This window comes from Dendropsophus ebraccatus, chromosome 8 (assembly GCF_027789765.1).
Source record: "Dendropsophus ebraccatus isolate aDenEbr1 chromosome 8, aDenEbr1.pat, whole genome shotgun sequence".
Lineage (NCBI taxonomy): Eukaryota > Metazoa > Chordata > Amphibia > Anura > Hylidae > Dendropsophus > Dendropsophus ebraccatus.
The window spans coordinates 115020678-115038612 of NC_091461.1; the positions used below are offsets into that span (position 1 = coordinate 115020678).

Consider the following 17935-nt stretch of genomic DNA (forward strand, 5'->3'; position numbering starts at 1 on the left):
ATTAGACCCATTAAAGTCAAAGTTTGTTGGGCTCTACATAGGCTTCCTGTTTTTATGTAGCACCAAAGAGAAGAGCAGAAACATGGTAAGAATGTAGTCTTAGCTAAACACCATACATTAAAAAAAAACACAGATTCCATTTGGCCCAATAAAGCCAATGGGTTCATTGGGCTCTGTGTTGGATTTCCGTAATGAGAACATAGAGCCCTTAAAGAGGGTAGACATGTGATGTTAACACACCCTAAGACTGCATCCACACTTCTGCTAGGGGTCTTAGTCATATTAGAAATGGAAAATAGAACAGCATGCAGTGCAATTCTTCACGTCAAAACCTGACAGACCCCATTACAAATCTATAGAGGTCGGTTGAATCTATTACATGACTATGGAAGAACACTGATGTCCACTTAGGATGAATTGGAAATCCCATAATTTTTAGAAAGAAAAGATTATATTAAAATTAAATATTTCAGTCTCCACCAACTTCCTCTAAATCGTAGTTGGTCAGTAGACTTCAGGCCACAGGTTTTGGGAGCAGCTGATGTTAGTTTGAAATTCCTCCTAACCAAATACTGTACATGTGTATTATAAGAAGGTTAAAAGAGAGATTAGGATATTAAAAAAAAAAACAAAAAAAAAAAAACTCCTACACATTACTTAAAGCCATTACTTCATATAGTCTTGTAGGTTCACCAAAGGTTAAGTGCAATTTTTTTTCCTAAACTACAATGCACTCTATTCCAAAGGGCAATGTATGAAAACCATAAGTCTTAGTGACTCCATGGTTAAACAGACTATTAAACAGTTGTTCCTCTTTAATGCCCAAGGAGAAGAGGGTTATTATGATCTATAACAAAACATGTCTAAAGAGGCCCGGTGACCGCTGTTCAAACTATTGAATAATATGTGAGACGGTTTGAGAAAAAAAGGGCAGTCGACCAAACACTATAAAATGCAGCATACAAAAAATTCATTTGGGAAATCTAACAATGCACATTAGACTGACATCAGGACCATCACTTTGAATTATGTCTCTCACCAGTTACGTTCATTATTAATAAGGTTCAAACATAGTTTGCCAACAGAATGGAAAGAATGAGCAAAATAAGAGTGAACATTTAGCCATCTTACAAAGGAGTTTTAAGTGGGGACTTAGGGACACACGAGAAATAAACCTAAGTGGAACACCGAGGACTTGTAAGGGAGAAAGTAAATATGGTAACAGGATCACCTACATCTGCTACCTAGACCTCTATCCACAAAACCACACAATAAGAATTTATTTTATCTTATGCCCAATTTATTGCATATAATAATAATAATAATAATAATAATAATAATAAATTTATTTGTATAGCGCCAACAGATTCCGCAGCGCTCCATCTACCAATACCGGGTAGCCTACAAATAATTTACAATATACAATAAAAAATAATTTTATTGAACCAAAAGTAAAAATTATTGCATTCTTTTATTTTTTATGGGGAGGAGATTTATATATTGTTTTATTAAAAGCTGATTTATTTATTTTTTTTTAAATTTTACACCAATAAAAAAAAGAATTCGGTTACCACTAACGGCAGGTTGTTGCCCCCCAAAAACAAAGGGATTGGACATGTTACAATTAAATAGCCAATCTTTCCTTCGTCAGATATCTGCTGTAGTGAAAAAGTCGGAAATCTTTGTCCAGTCCCACTGAAAATGAAAGGCTTGTCTAGCTTTAATTTGATGAGCGTGGCTAGCTTAAGACTTGGCATGCATTACTTGGGGAAATCTAATAGTAGTCTTATTCAAGACAAATTACGTTTGTTTTAAGCTAATTACAAATTCTTGTAAGAACAGCCAGAACCAAGACAGATGTCTGCGTGTTCAATAGGTGATCAGTCTTAAATCATTAAAATAGCTATCTCTACGAAACCTGAAGAGGTTTTCAAGTCATAATAAACCCCCTGGGAGATCCTCGGCATTATAAATTGGCATAAAAACCTTCACCAGTTTCCCGACCTACCGGGCAGAACCTCCAGATGTGAAGCATTTATGAGAAATGTTAAAAGTCAGACTATAGGAAGCCTCGAATTCTGCTCACCACACCCAGTATAATTAGAACAATGTGTGTGTTTGTTGGAATTGCTATGAGGGTGTATGCTCCGGCTTGGCAATCTGCCATCTCTGTCATGTAAGGACTCACAAGAAAACAACAACAGAGACAAAGAGTGTGCATATGTTTGTGTTATTCTTTTAAAAGTAACCATTATCCTCCATAGACAATGGACAGCTTGCATAGGTCACATCCCCATACACAATAGGCAGAAGTTGCTCATAAAGAGGGAATATTGTATAAACATGCCTGAAGGAAGTCAATTAGAATGAGTTCTTGCAGCCTAAAGAACCACATGAAAATCAGCTAAGCTACTTGCATTGGATTGGCCACCAATGTCCAAAATTACAATTTCAGCCTCAATGCTTCCAACCAAACATCTGTATTGACTCTTAACTTAGTCTTGTCTTAGTCTTACTCTGCACCTTGACTGGAAGAGTCTATAGAGAACCCAGTTCAGGCCAAGGTGATCAAAAGATCAGCCATTTTCTAGCAACAAGAATCTCGTCTGATATCCACTAGATCAGTGCTTCTCAATTCCAGTCCTCAGGCCTCACCATCAGGTCATGTTTTGAGGATTTCCTTAGTATTTCACAGGTGATATAATTGTAGTCCGTGCATCAGGTATTATCACAGGTGTGCTTTGTATCCTCAAAACATGACCTGTTGGTGAGGCCTGAGGATTGGAATTGAGAAGCACTGCACTACATGATAGTTCTGGCCTATGGCAGCTGTATGATATTTACAGATTGCTGTAAGAAATATTTTTAGATTACCTATATTCATTTTGTCTTTTTTTCAAGGATGGCATCTGTAAACATATGGCAGAACGTTCCCGATAGTGGCCATTTAGAAGTCATCTTCATGGCCTACTTTTTAGATTACCTTTATTCATTTTGTCTTTTCTTCAAGGATGGCATCTGTAAACATATGGCAGAACGTTCCCAATAATGGCCATTTAGAAGTCATCTTCATGTGGCCTACTTTTGGACATCAGTCTTCGACGCTTCGACGATTGTTTGGTTGGGTTCACAACATTGGAGGTATCCATTATGTGCTTCCGATTTAGGTTCAATCCAATGGAAAACCCCTGACATTAGGTCTATTGGAGTCCAGCATGCAATGGATCTACCAATGTTTTTTTAAGTTGGCTTAACAATGCATACGAATACTAGATTTCTATTTGCTTATTAAACCTTGAATCTGAAACCAACCAGGCCTCCAGGGTGGTAAATCTGGGAGAGAACCGGGCCACGGAGTAGTCCTCCCCTATGCAAGACATTTTAGCTTCTCCTTCTGCCCAAACACTGTACAAGTTCTGCTGCGTGTTTTATAACCTGCTCAATTGAATCATGTCTGCCTGCGCCTTGCATTTAAAAATTAATTCCACACAGCCTGCAGTGCTGACATGGATATGATAAGACAGTGGAAGAAAAACACTATTCTAAGTAACCCAGCTGAACTGCACATGTTCTGACCCAAATTGTCCTCCCTGGAGCTTTTGTTACCTGGTGAATGTATGGTCCTAAAACTGCACTTGTGTCTTGATATCTTTGCAGCCAGCCAAGCAGAAGACAATTTCTCCCTGGGACTGGCAGGCAAAGAGGTGTTTCTCTAAAGAAGGTTTCTAAATGAGTGCGCGAGACTGAACTCTTTGTGAACTGGATTAATTATTAAAGACGCAGATGGAGCTGTCCGAATGATAAGAACAGATCCTGACGTGTCATGATCTAAGATTTCATTAAACCATTTCAGGCATACTAATGGTATCCCAACGCTCATTACTTACATGCTCCCTCTTCATAGATATAATAACCCTACCACCATAGGAATGGCAGTCAGCACTATGACAGCGAGACGATGAGTGCTTTACATTCTATATGTGCAAACTAATGCAGGAGGGAGGGAAAAAAAAAAAAAGAAAAAAGAAATCAACTTGTGTGCACAGCAAATCCCCAAACTGTCGAAATGTGCAAAATTCCTGCAAGAGAAGCAATGGTGACTAAGTCATGGCTCCGCGTGATGTAAGATCAGGTTCGAGACTCTAACTTAGGACAACTAGAGGGCAAAGCAATTGCAGGAGAAGAATTACTCTCCGGCATGCCAACGTGATTGCTACCTGCTGTTTCGTTTTTAAGGTTGGGAATACAGCTCCCAAAGGCCCCACACTTTCCAGGCTAAACAATTTACTTGTGGATAATAATGTTGTAGCTGGTAGTAAATAACATTGGATTCCGAGTGATCGTGGTCAATTGATGCCCTTTACCTGCATTTCTTTTCTTAAGGGAGAATTATGGGAAAGCATTAAGAGGAAATCTCAGAAAGAAGGTTGATCCCATGTTTTACAGATCAATTGTTAATCGTTGAGCAACTCAAACCAAAAGCTCCTTAAGGAGACCACTGATGTGTTCTGGATCAGTGACCTGACCGGGTCTATCTTGCAATGATTGAAATAATTTCCTGCAGAAAATCGTTGATCTCATAGCTGAACTCACAATTTTGTTAACCATTATAATCATATCGATGATGACCTACTGGAAATTAAGCAGACACAATGAATTACAGCACAGTCTCTTGAAAGGACCATGCGTAGAAACATAGAAGATTGACTACAGGAATAGACCACATGGTCCATCTAGTCTGCCCTATTAGTATTTCCCTTCTTATTATATTAGGATAGTTATTTATACACACCTGGCAGGTTTAAATTCTGTTATTGTAGATTTCCCAACCCCTTCTGCTGGAAGTCTGTTCCAAGCATCTACTACTCTTTCAGTAATGTAATATTTTCTCACATTGCTTTTTTTCTTTCCCAAACTAACCTCTCACTGTTTCCTCTTGTTCTTGAGCTCAGTTTTTTTTTCTTAAAACACTTCCCTCCTGAACCTTATTTAGTCATTTAACATATTTAAAGGTTTCGATCATGTCCCCCCCTCTCTTCTTTCCTCCAGAATGTACAGATTCAAATCACTTTAAGAAAACCACACCTGGGTCAAAATTCCAGTTCTACCACATATACTGAATACTAGTTACCTTCTTGGAGACATCCACTGCCCCCGAAAATCATTTAGCTTAGCTAAATGAAGTCTCCGTATAGGAGGGTCTAAAGTGTAAAACCAGCCTAACACTAAACATCAACAATGAATATTAAGAGTAGATCATAGTCGAGAACATAGGCTGTCTAATCACCTTTTCCCCCTCCGTTTCCACCTATTTTGGGTGAAGTACCCCTACATCCTATTTGTAACATACATTCTTTCTCCATCTAGAAAAGCTGGCTTTAACAATTTCAAAACCAAAGCACTAAAACAGTATAATAATGATAAAAATGTGATGCCACACCTAAAACATCACAATCACATTTGGGTACTATTAGCGCAAATTGCACCTACAATATTACATAAGAAGAATTAATATTAAGTGCCGGCGATGAGCAATGAATAACCTTTGTTGTCCCTTTTTGTAATGGAGACTAAGATCCTGTTTCGTTGGACACGTGAGGACACCCAAGGGAATCGCTTACAAAGACTCTAGCAAGACAGACAGTTAATAGTTCAGGAAAGTATCTCCACCCAAACGCTGTCATTTTTTCTAAACAGATACAAAGACGGAGTAAGCATTTGTTATCAACTCTATAATAGGTTCCAGGTGGTGAGTAACCTGTACCGGGAAGACCGATAAATCTTGCTGCTACCTCCATAAAGTCTAAGGAAGACTACTCACAGATGTTTCCATCTGATTCAAGGGGCTGTGTACATTTCATTATGACATCAACGGATCGCAAGGAAGGGGCTAGACACATTTTTACAAGTCAACAGGGAAACCTAATAGGGCTCAGCCTCACTTGAGATTTCCTTACAAGGAGCAATTACAACAATCTACATCAATCTGTCACATTCGACAGCAGTCTTGCCCTAAGCACGAGCAAATCCGGGTGAAAAATACGCTAGAATGGCCAATAATCAATGTAAGTAGTGATTTTCAAAGTAGGGATCGTAGGAAGACCTGTCCATCTCAAACTTCGGCTTCCTCCTTATGATTAGCCAAGACTACTGATACGTGGGTAATGGGTAAAAATCTTTGGCTTTACATCTTGCATAAAATACACTGTTTCATAGGTCTTCTGAGTCATATGATATACCAAGTCACTACCCTGCTCTCTACTGCTGATGATGAAAGACATTGGAAACAGCTGTCTATACACTAACAAGGGGCACAAACCAAAAAAAAAAAAAAAACAATGTCTACAGAAAGGCCACCTTCTTTTTAGAGGAAAGTCTTACGTGGCTTAAATCCCTAATCAATTTTAAGGCTCTTTTATAGGTCTGACATTGACCCAAAAAGGATGGGAATCCTTCATCCCTCCAAACGCTGCAAAACTAAAAGTCTATCATATGCGGAGAGCCAAAGCTTTGCCTGTCGAGGCATGATGAGAATTGTAGTATTGCAACAGCCTACCGGTTGGAGGTACCCCATCGCTGACTTACTGGGTAGCCATCTATAGGTTGTATGAAAAATATCTTTCCTGCTTCTGGACACAAGATAATTTGGGGCATGGTGAGAGAGAGGATGGACTCCAATAATAACAATTTCACATTTCCATCAACCCTTCTGTTTTGGGAGCAATAAGCTGCCACCAAAGTAGTTTACCTCATCGCAGAGAACACATGAAAAATTGGCCATGCTGAATATTCGTGTTATTGAGGGAGTCAGGAGAAAGAACTGTTGGCTGACAGTTTTTGAAAGTGTATGTCCAGCTTAAGGGTGCCTTCACATACACCGGATCCGCTGCGGATCCAGTGTCAGTTCATCCCTATGACAATACATACTCGCAGCGGGATTGGACATTCCGCTGTATGTAAGATAACCCCCCGGCGGCCAGAGCATACATCACCACCTCCTCCCCGCTCCGGCTTGCTTCAGGGGTTCTCGGCAGGACGTCCCGCTCATCCAATCAGTGGCTGTGGCGGGATGAGCAGGCGCCGGGTAACCCCGTAGCAGGCCGGAGCGGGGAGGACGTGATGTATGTTCTGGCCTCCGGGGGGGGGGGGGGGGTGTTAACTTCCATACTCGCAGCGGGATGTCATAGGGATGAACTGACACTAGACCTGCAGCAGATTTAGCTGCAAATCCACAGTGTGAAATCCACTGCGGATCCGGTGTGTGTGAAGGCACCCTAAAAGAGTTTTCCAGGCAAAACAGACTTCAGGACACGTCATCATCACTAACTGTCTGGGTGTCAACATCTTGCTCCACCGCCAATCAGTTTGGTGCCCACACAACACAATGAACGGGGCCAGAGGCAGTTGGCTCCATTCAATGTGCAGCGGTGGTGTCGCTCAACGGCAGCTTGGCTCCCAATCAAGTGATCAGCAGCTGAGCTGTAGTAACCAGGTTTGGCCACTACACACTAAACAGAGCCAACTGCTTCTGGCCCCGCTCACGATGCAACATGGGCGCTGAACTGGTGCAGGAGCTGGGGGTCCCGGCGATCAGTGCTCAATGACTTATCTAGATGGTCACTCATCAGTTTATTTTACCCTTAAAAGCCCTTTGAAGCCAACTTTACAATTTATGGATGCATTTGACTGAATAAATCCTTTATTTACCTCTAGTCATACGAATAAGTAACTCATCTCGGGGCAAGTTCATGTTAAACACAGGGACTGATCACCCCTGTAATTTACTTCCTTAACAGGTTAGCTCCGAACACAGTGTGACAAAGAAAACAATTCACCAACAAGCCTGGGCTGGGATTAATCCATATCCAGGCAGAGAGCGTGCTTGACATCTGATTTGGTCCATTAATAGGATCCTTACAGGGAGATGGCAAATTAAATTACTGTAACAATTTATGAAAGGATAAGGAGAACAACATCTTACCAGAATAATGAAAGCCACTGGACCAATAAAACTCCAGATGAAATTGTTGTCTACCCTCAGCCAGCACCTTTCAAATGGAAAAGCATAAAATTAATACAAATGAGTTTGGAAATCGCACTTCATAACAAAAAGTTCCCGGCACCGATCATCTCTGTGCTGCGATGTGCCAACGTGATGTGGGTATTGGGGAATCTTTGCAGACTAGACAGAGGGGCTGTCAGCGAACCACGGCGCGGCCATCTGACTATGTTACAAGGGTATAATTTATTTACTTTACACATTATTTGATTTATACATGTAGATTTCAGCAGGGGATCTGTGATCTAAGCGGTTGCTTAAGAAAATAAAAAAAAGATACTTTATTTAATTTTTGCCCAGGCTATTCTTTTGTAATGCTCGAGTTTGGCCTTTTATCTTTATGGCATATGCAAAGTAGGCGTCTCACTGGAATGTAACAGACATAAAATGTTCAGCTGTCATGTTCTGCTGAAAACCAGTAGGACATTAAAAAATAACCCAAATGGGACTTAAAAAAAAAAAATAGAGAAAAAAAGAAAAAATATATTAAACATTCGGGACACATGATGCAGAAACTATTTCCGCGCTCGGAAGTTACAGACTGAATATTGTTTGTTAATAGAAGTACATTACAGTTGTTTAAAGGGAAATTATTTTTACAGCAAAGAAATAAGATTAAAGGAGAAGTCCCATCAACTATGAAATCTGTTGCAGGCGGGGATGGGTTAATAACAAACATGTCAAGTCATGTGTCCCCTGTGTCTCATAGCACCGCCGCCAGGGTCCTGAAGCTCTGCTCGCTGTAACGTCACGACCCCGGTTGAGTAATTGCCCGCTTAGCCAATCAGTGACTGGGGCAGGACACCACCCCAGTCACTGACTGGCTGGACGGGCAATCGCTTAGCCGTGCCATGACGTTGCTGCTGCAGGAGCACATACCCGGTTTCCTGCAGAAGATGACGTCTAGTGGCCCTACGAGGTACGGGGGATGGGGGCGAGTTAACCTGTTTGTTATTTTCACACCCACTGCAGATTTCAAAGTTGGTGGGACTTCTCCTTTAACAATTACTTCAATGGCAGATTTTATAACTCTATTTATTTAAGGCGTTATATAATGATCAAGCAACGGAAAATAGATATCATTCAGTACAATGAATGGACATAATGGAAACCCCAAGTTGAAGGAAGCAAAAATGACCACATGATAGTAAACTGTATTCCCATCAGAGTTTTTTAATCGATAGGATAGGGGAACAAGACGATTTCGGGGGGTCTGACCACTGGGTCCCTCACGGATCCCGGGAACGCAATCACTCAATGTGCCCACCGCAAGCCTAAAGAACTGAACGTGCAAGTGGTCAGCAGTCCCATTGAGATTAAATGGAGCGCATGCCACAGTGGCCACCAAAGATAGGGCGATGGTGTCTCAGTTTCCAGGACCATAATACCCCCTAAATATCAGACCCTTTATTCAGCCATGTGTGCCAAAACACAATTTTTTGGCATGTCATTTCCCACATATTTTGGGTTGTGCAAGAAAAAACGATGCCAACCTAGAGGTTGTGTGAATGGACCTGGCATCTCCATGTAGTATCTGTCAAGAAGCTCAGAAGTCAATTCCCATAATACAAAGGTTCTTTGAGATCCGCCAACGTTTTTCATGCATAATTTTGAAATTCTTTATAATGGTTTGTCATATTCCATTACGTAAAGTGTCACAAAAACATAGAAAGACTGCCAGATGAACATTTCACCGTTACTCCAGAAGAATGTATCCAAGCCAAACCTACATCATCTAGTAGTTAACAAGTTCTCATGGTTATATACTTACGCTTTCTCAGTTCCATAACTTTTGTAGTCGATAGCGGCCGAGGCTCCAACCACAATGGCAGGGAAGAGGTAACCGACCACGTAGTAATACTTTTTCCTAGAATATTCGCTTTCAAATACTTCCACGAGCATGAGGTAAAGTTGGACTCCTTCCAGGCACATCCAGGCGAAGGCCGCCAGGAAGAAGTAATGAAGGAGGCCAGCGAGAATAGCACAGGCGATCTGAGGAGAAAAAGAAGGGATCCAAGAATGATGAGACAGTTTAACTTGTATCATTGTAAAACAGAAAGATATTGGCGTGCTGGGGATATCACACATGAACTTGGCTTAAAAATACGATGAAGGATTAATTGTAAGGAATATATTAGGATAAAGTAAATTATTTCACCAATATAAAAAATTTTAAATATTCCCTCTAAATGGAAATTATAACTAAAGAAATATAACAGTCGTCTAATAAATATAGGCAAGTACAACATTCAAGGACGTTTAAGTCCAAAAGTAGTTTTATTTTTTTGCCAATATACTGTAGCTAGTAATATTTTATAATAAAAAATATATATATATATATATTCATTCATTCATATATATTCACTCTTTCAGAAACAGCACACAGCACCATCTCTTTCCTCAGTTTGTGTGTGGCATTGCAGCTAAATTCTATATACAATAAGTTAGTAGAGCCGCGTTGTACCACTTATAACCTGAGGATAAGGGTGGGACACTTTCTGGAAGAAAGAAGCTATGTTTTTTCTAATTCTGTATAACCCCTCCTTTAAAGGAATACTTAACCTAGTAAAGTGATGCAGCACCTTCTGAAATTTTGAAATTTGTGCTCCTGGCCACAAACAGTAAAAGGCGTTACAATGTCCTTAATATTCTAAAAATTGTGATGGTTTCAGAGGTCAAACTCCCACCAATTAAAGTGACAGCATATCCTATGGATATGCTACCACTTTATGGACAAGTGAATAATCCTTTAGAGTAGCTTCACACGTACCGGATTCTTCGCGGATTTCACGCTATGAGTTTGGAGCGAAATCCGCTGCGAATCCTGGTACAGTTAGGTTGAATGGGTCACATACCCGCAGCGGAATTTTCATTCCGCTGCCAGTATGTGACCCTGCCCCTTTAAACCCCCCACAGCCCCTGGCTCCAGTTGGTCCCAATTAGCCAATCAGTGCACAGGCAGCACTGATTGGCCACACACAAAGCCACACCGCCGAGAAGGGGTTAAAGGGGCCGGGTCACATACTGGCAGCGGAATGAAAGTTCCCCTGCGGGTATGTGCCCATTTAACTTAACTGTACCAGGATCCGCAGCGTATTTCGCTCCAAACTCATAGCGTGAAATCCGCTGTGAATCTGGTGTGAAGCAGCCCTTATAGGTCGTCTTGTTCTATGAAAGTTGATATGTTTTCATGGGACAAATTTACAATTAAATAAAAATACTGCTTTGATTTAGTGAGAACCAATGAGAATATTTAGGAAGAAAGAGGAACAGTTACTCCATCAAAGACTCTCACCACGTTGCTTGTTTTATCAATGCTGATCAGGAACAAGGATTCCGCAATGAACAGGTTGATGCAGAGGTTCTTGTGTATTGTATTCCGATCACTCTGGAGACCACGGAAGAAGCAGAAAGTAAAAATACAAATGGCAAGACAGACCAGGGAGATGACTATTCCCATTCGCGTGATGACATCCAAGAACTGTCCGTGTCTACTGTCTTTATACTAGAAGAGATAACACACAAGCCTTTAGTATGAAACCTTACTGAGCAAAGGGAGAGGGGGAAGGGGGAATTGTTAAATTAAAATATTCAAGTAAATATAAACTTTGCAAGATATCTGTTCATGATTTCTATCATCCAAGAAATTTCTTAGATGCCTTCACTTAAGCCCATTGTTCTTGCAATCACCATACTTCCTCTTTCCATCCCGCTCCTCTCCTTTTCCCGTACGTAAACTGAAGCTCACTCATCCAAGAACAATTCAGCTTGAGTGCTTACAGTATCACAATAAATATACATGTCCTCTTCGTACAGAAAAAAAGGAGAAGTCAAACAATGTAGACACAATTAGGTTATTTTAAGCCGTTACACGTAAAATCGATACAGAAGGTACGTACCACAATCTCTCGATGGGCCATGAGGATGGCAAAATTGGTTAAGTGGCTGCAGGCGCAGGTTGTGTGAGTTAGATTGGTTTCTATCAAACGGCAACCCTGTGTGGACCAATATCCCATCATCGTTCTCTCAGAGTAGTTCCAGAAGGAGCAGTTGGCATTGAAGTAATTGTGGGGCTGAGAAAGGTTGCAAAAAAAAAAAAAAGTTAGACATTTAGACCAAGAGACCATAAAATATAGCATTAACAAAAAAAAAATCTCAAATCTAGTGGTAGAGAATAGACACCATGATGAGCTCTCACTCTATGAGTAAAAAAAATTATAGTGCCACCTTCAGGTAACTACCCTGTTAAAGGGTATCTGTCACTTTACGCCTCTACACAGTTCAGCATGGAGTTTCACCTCACACCAAAGGATCAGGTTGCTAGGGGCAAGCGTCCACGCTGGGTGACATCCATGTACAAGCCCTATTAATTGGAACAGGGCTCATGCATGAAACTCATCAGGCACGGGACATTGCGGCATCCTTTGTCGCCACCTTAAAAATGACAGGTATCCTATATGACAATGTCAGGCCAGCATAAGCGATTTAAACAGCTACACCGGATACCCATCTGCAGACAACTGACTTTTTACTTCTGGTCACCCTTTAGACAATAGGTTGGATAGAGTAACCTTGGGAGTGTGAAATAACAGAGACATTTTTTTTTTTACCAATTCAAGAACTTCGCAATTAAAGTTGGACCACCTGCTGTAGGAGACACCCAGAATCGTACACCCAAAGTAGTTATTGGTGAAGAACACTCGAAATATAACAGGGTTGTCAGAATGAAACAGCCCGTGTACCGGTGCAGCCATTGTGTAGGCCGAACCAGTAACAGGAAGCCGCCTATCAATTCACTATGAAACAGACACAATGAACAAGCCTTGTCTAAACTTTCGAACAGAACGTGCTTTAGATCTTATTCCCCGTTATCAGGATCATTCCAAGTCTCCAAGGTTCTTTTTTAACAGCTCTTAGCTGCAGCACTTTTCTTTCAAGGACAGAAAATCCATTATTTAGCGCTGAATGAGATAAAGCACTACAGAAATCTACTCAGTGTTACACAGTAAAGGAGCTGACTAAGGAGAGCAACAAACTCCACAATAATCACTGCATCTACTTCCAGCTCAGAGAAGAAAAAATATATACAAAAAAAAAAAGAAAACTCGAAAGGCAACCTGTTAGCTGAAATAGAGAATGGCAAATACTTCACCATATTTACATCGAACATAAAGATATGCTTCCAAGTCTAAAAAGAAAATTATGTTTTTAGTTCTTGTTCTTATAAATTTCTGTTTTTTTTTCTTTTTATATATGCACAAAGGGAAGGCCTTTTTAAGTCGACCTATGACGGCCTCATGGACTGCTGATCCTGTTGCACTGACTTTATTCTCATTAATTTGACTCTTAAAACAAGGGATATTGAACTTGAAAATAACTATTTTAGCCCGAGGGTCTGGGTCACTGAAGCAAGGGATTATGCTTGGTTTGGGTCATAAACCTTACACAAAGGGAAAACATGCACACTTCGACCATGTGTGTACTTCCTTGAAACAATGACAGGATATCCAAGAATAAGAATTTCACTGGAAAATCCACTTAAATTTGGTGGGCCACTCCAACAGAGGGTTTAAGCATGTCTTGGCCATAAGGCTGTTATATATAGGATTTTAGCTGGGTCTGAATTAGGGTGCTCTATGTCATTCCCTGTCACATAGTGATCTTGTCTAGGTGGCTCCATTATAGTCTATGGGGCCACTGGAAGACAAGACTGATAATGGGAAAATGAAGTGCCCTACTAGGTATTAGCAGTGTGACTGAGCAACTTATTTGACATCGTTTTAAGCATAAACTTAACAATTTTGGGTGAAGAACTGATCTTAGTGAGCAACACAAGACATAGGGACGTCCGGGCAAAAACAATATTTTTAAATTTTTTATTTTTTTGACTGACAGAGTTGTTCGCTTTTCCATCCAGATAAGGTAGCTAAACCCTTAGAACAAAAAGTACCTTGATAGCAACTTTCACTATCTAGTTTTTCTAGCATTGGCAGCTAAAGCAGATTTTACACATGGCGGCATCTAAACCTGCTAATTTTTACAGAGTAATCAGAGTTTAGATTAAGCTGCCCCGCTGCTAAGGTAAGAGTTAATTTTCACTCACAAATGAATTAGACTCATTTACATTTTCATGTTGCTAGCGAATTAGCTTTCATTAAGAATACACTTAAGTTCTAATAATCACTGATCCGAGTTTCATTTAATTTTATGTTCGATGACTGAAAGAAATTCTCCTTGTGACCTGGAGGCATATTTCCAATCCTGATGGAAACTTTTCGTTAATAGTCCGGTACCCCAACCCGCTCCCTTTCATCCTATCCCAAATCCATTCTTGATTTTGTAACCTTTTAGCCAACACAACTTTACCACTCACATCGATGTGCTTCAGTGTGAAGTACACAGGGTCCGTCAAGAAGACACGACTCGATTCCTTGTTTAGGGAGGCTGCGATTACGTCCGAATTCACCGCAACGCGTGTGCTGTTCCGACCGGCTAGATCGCTGCCCAGTTTTATGGTGGCGTTTTCTGTGCTGAGGAACTGGCCCAGGCTTTTGTACTTGATGAACACCAACTTGGCCAACCCTGGCAGAACACGGAAAAATAAATTAGTAAATGCATAAGTGTCCTGCCATCGCTCGTAATAACAAAGTACCGTTGTTACACTAACAAGCCAAATCCACGGACCCTCATTAAAGTAAAGCCGGGCAGAAACGAGAGCTGCTCTACAGATGTTTCTGCAGCTCTTAAAAAGAATCGCTATTTGCTAATAAACAATTCCAATGCTAGAGTTACAGATCTGAGAACTGGAACAATAGAGCTCGGAACATGTGCCCGGCGACTTACCATTCCTGCTGTTCTGTTTGACGGTGTTTGCAGAGAGCTGGATCAGGTTATCTTCGTTGTTGCCCTGAGGAAATCTCAACTCTTGCACCTGGCCCTCTGTATTGAGCACAGCCACTTCGAGAACTGGTTACGGTGAACAAGAGTCGAGAAAGACGACAGTAGTGTTACAATGCGGCTATTATGAGTTCCCTCAACATGTGTGCAGGGGAAACAGTGGAACAGCTCTGTTAGTCTCTTGTTAATAGAAAACTGTGCTTAAGTTATATGAAAGGCACATTGAAATTTAAATCTGCAGCCCCACAGCAGAACACTGTTTAATAGCGTTATAATGTTACGTTACAAGATATTCTGGTTTTTAGCTCCTCTGGTATTAGATAGGCTTAGAACAACTCAATATACCTGCAAACCTGGGAATTTTCAAAGCCTCTATTTCATGCTCCCCAAGCTAAACTTTACTTTGCTGAGGGAACCTATTTACACAGATTGCCCTCCCCGTACAATCAACTCTAAAACAAAATTCAATTAATATCACAAGAATCACAGTAAATCTCCCTCGGTAATTTGCAATTAAGGAAGTTTAATAACTGCAAAGATGAAGTGCAACACCCTGCTAAGCAATGCTATAGCTATTAGCTATGACGTTTAATGTTCTTACCAATATTGTTGGTAGGCATGGTGACTCTTGTGGGGTCAGCCAGATTGTCCGCCAGCACAAATGCACCTTCCTCCAGGGTATCCAGTAACATTGTGGCAGCGTGTGCTTGCTCCGATGTATTCATGTCTCTCCAAGACTCCAAAGCATCGAACCTCAGCAGATTGTTGACCGTGTCCACAATAGCCTAGGAGAATCAAGAAGTCACCAGTAAGTCTCATGGTGCCATTTAGGGACAACCGGTATTTCAACGTACAAGAAACGGGGGTCGTCAAATGTTGGGTTGGATCGCTAGGAAACAATAATCTATTTAGAAAGAAGCGGCTATAAAATACACGTACACCTGGAATGCATGAAACCCGTGCACAAATTAAAAGTCATGAGCAGGAACATAAATAAATGAATTGTAAGCTTGTCAGTAACTATAAAGGATACATCAAGGCAAATAAAAGAACATACAAAAGAAAATATAGCCAAAAGAAAAATTCTTTGGTAATTATTGGTCATGCTGTATTTAGGGCATATATTAACTTGCCAAGGAATGTCTAAACAGACGTTTCATATGTGTTTCAACTGCATTTAAACTAGGCAACTTGCCATCATGGAAAATACATAGGGCTGAACCGTCTATTAAATAATACCTATCTACACAAAATACTTCACTCAGACATCATGCCCGGGCATCATAGCCAAAGGGAGGCAACTACAAAGTAGTGCTGCCAATTGTAAGCACTTAGCCAAAAAATTCCTGCCAAGAGAAAAGTACAAGGGACAAGGTATGCGATATCTAGGACAAAGACCTACTCTACTAGCAGATCTACTATACTGTCCATACATCTACAGAACCCATCAACAGAGTCCAAAGGATATTAAGTCCAGCTGTCTTGGAGAAAAATCCAACAAGCCATAAACTTACTGATGTGTGCTTCTGCTAAGAGTTTATTGGTCAAATATTCAGATTCTGGAAAAATCCAAACTCTTCATTGCCAAGATAGAAGATCTTCGGTTGCTTTCACAGTGTGTTTACAGAGCCTGTTAGTCATGTGCTAGGAAAGCTACAGATGCATCCATACACCCACCAAATTCCTTTTTGGCTCCTGTTGAGTTGGTAGATGTCAGTATATGCTTTTTTCCTAATTGTATTATTCCATAGAGAGGCATCCATACAGTTTTTGGTAAAATGGAAGCCTATGGCTGACAGATGCCACTATCTACGGCATTCGTTAGAGGCATATGTAAAGAATTCCTCCTAACGCATACCTCTAATGGATACTACAATTGGATAGGATATTCTCCATCAGTATGAGCCCCATCATTGCTTATCAATCATCCCCCAAGCAGGCATAATCATAGAAATGAAAACCTTGCTACAACTTACATTTACCGATACCACTGCCAACTAAAAGCCTAAAACTGGCCTTATCAGTTATAAAAGAACAAAACTTGTGGAGAGGACCAACCATCAAAAACACCATTACCTGGAAATGGAAATCAAATAGGCAAGTGGCAACCTATGGTCCAAAGTCATAATAATATCCATAAGACAAGGTAGCATATAAGACTGATAGGTGTAAGTCACCTTGAACCTACCCTGTCCCGAAACTCCACCAGGAAATCTGTAAACTATGAGAGAATTTTAATTCCCAGCCTATGACCCTATGGAATACACTCTGAACGGTGTTAAAACCTTCTAAAAAGGAAAATAATATTCTATTGTTCAGACTCGAAATGCTACAGTTTCGAGAGACAAGCGAGAAAGGTAAAGGTGGTCCCAAAGCATCTGCGAGAGAAAGATTAATTATTCTAATCCATCTTAACAGTCTTTATTCCCACATAGTCCTAGCCGGTCCTGCTGTAGACGCGTCCAAAAGCCACTGCCGGATTTCTCCTGCTCCAACTGAAAAGCAGAATAGTCAAAAGCTCCGGTTGATATGGCTTTAGCCATTAAGTGAAGTGGGACAGAAATTGCTCTGTTGAGGCCGGCTTCATTAGTCACAAAGAAACACAGATTGAGGCTTCTAATCTTAAGTTCAAATGAGTCCTCTGTCACGGGAAGGGAACGGTTTCATTTGCATAGTGGAAGATGGTGTTTGATTTGTAATTTAAAGAGAGGTTTATTTTTCTTATCTGGACCAAGGAACTCATTTGAGAGCAACAGAAATGACATCGGTCAGAAATTAAGGTCAGGACGCAGTGTACTACACAGCTGCTGGTGGCAGGGGTGATACATAATAAGGAAAATTAGAAATGCCAAAGCAGTAAAAACACATTTTTTTCCTTAAATTACTTAAGTTTCTAATCTAGGCAAAAAAAGTAAAAAAAAAAGTAAAAAAAAAAAAGGTTAAGGCACGGCCAAGTGAACGTTCCTAGGGGTGTGGTCT

The 17935-nt window shown here is 40.6% G+C and overlaps 1 protein-coding gene across 18 annotated transcripts in view; it reads right to left on the reverse strand.

The window, feature by feature from the left end:
* ADGRL2 (adhesion G protein-coupled receptor L2) overlaps positions 1 to 17935 on the reverse strand; it is a 179555-nt gene that overhangs the window by 16437 nt on the left and 145183 nt on the right. For all 18 annotated transcript variants that reach the window (XM_069981501.1, XM_069981496.1, XM_069981499.1 and 15 more), the window contains 7 exons: positions 15558 to 15741; positions 14903 to 15025; positions 14433 to 14641; positions 11959 to 12132; positions 11355 to 11564; positions 9831 to 10051; positions 7982 to 8048 (listed from right to left, as the gene is read on the reverse strand). In XM_069981501.1, coding sequence (XP_069837602.1) covers positions 7982 to 8048; positions 9831 to 10051; positions 11355 to 11564; positions 11959 to 12132; positions 14433 to 14641; positions 14903 to 15025; positions 15558 to 15741 — 1188 coding nt within the window. The remainder of the gene's footprint in view (positions 1 to 7981; positions 8049 to 9830; positions 10052 to 11354; positions 11565 to 11958; positions 12133 to 14432; positions 14642 to 14902; positions 15026 to 15557; positions 15742 to 17935) is intronic.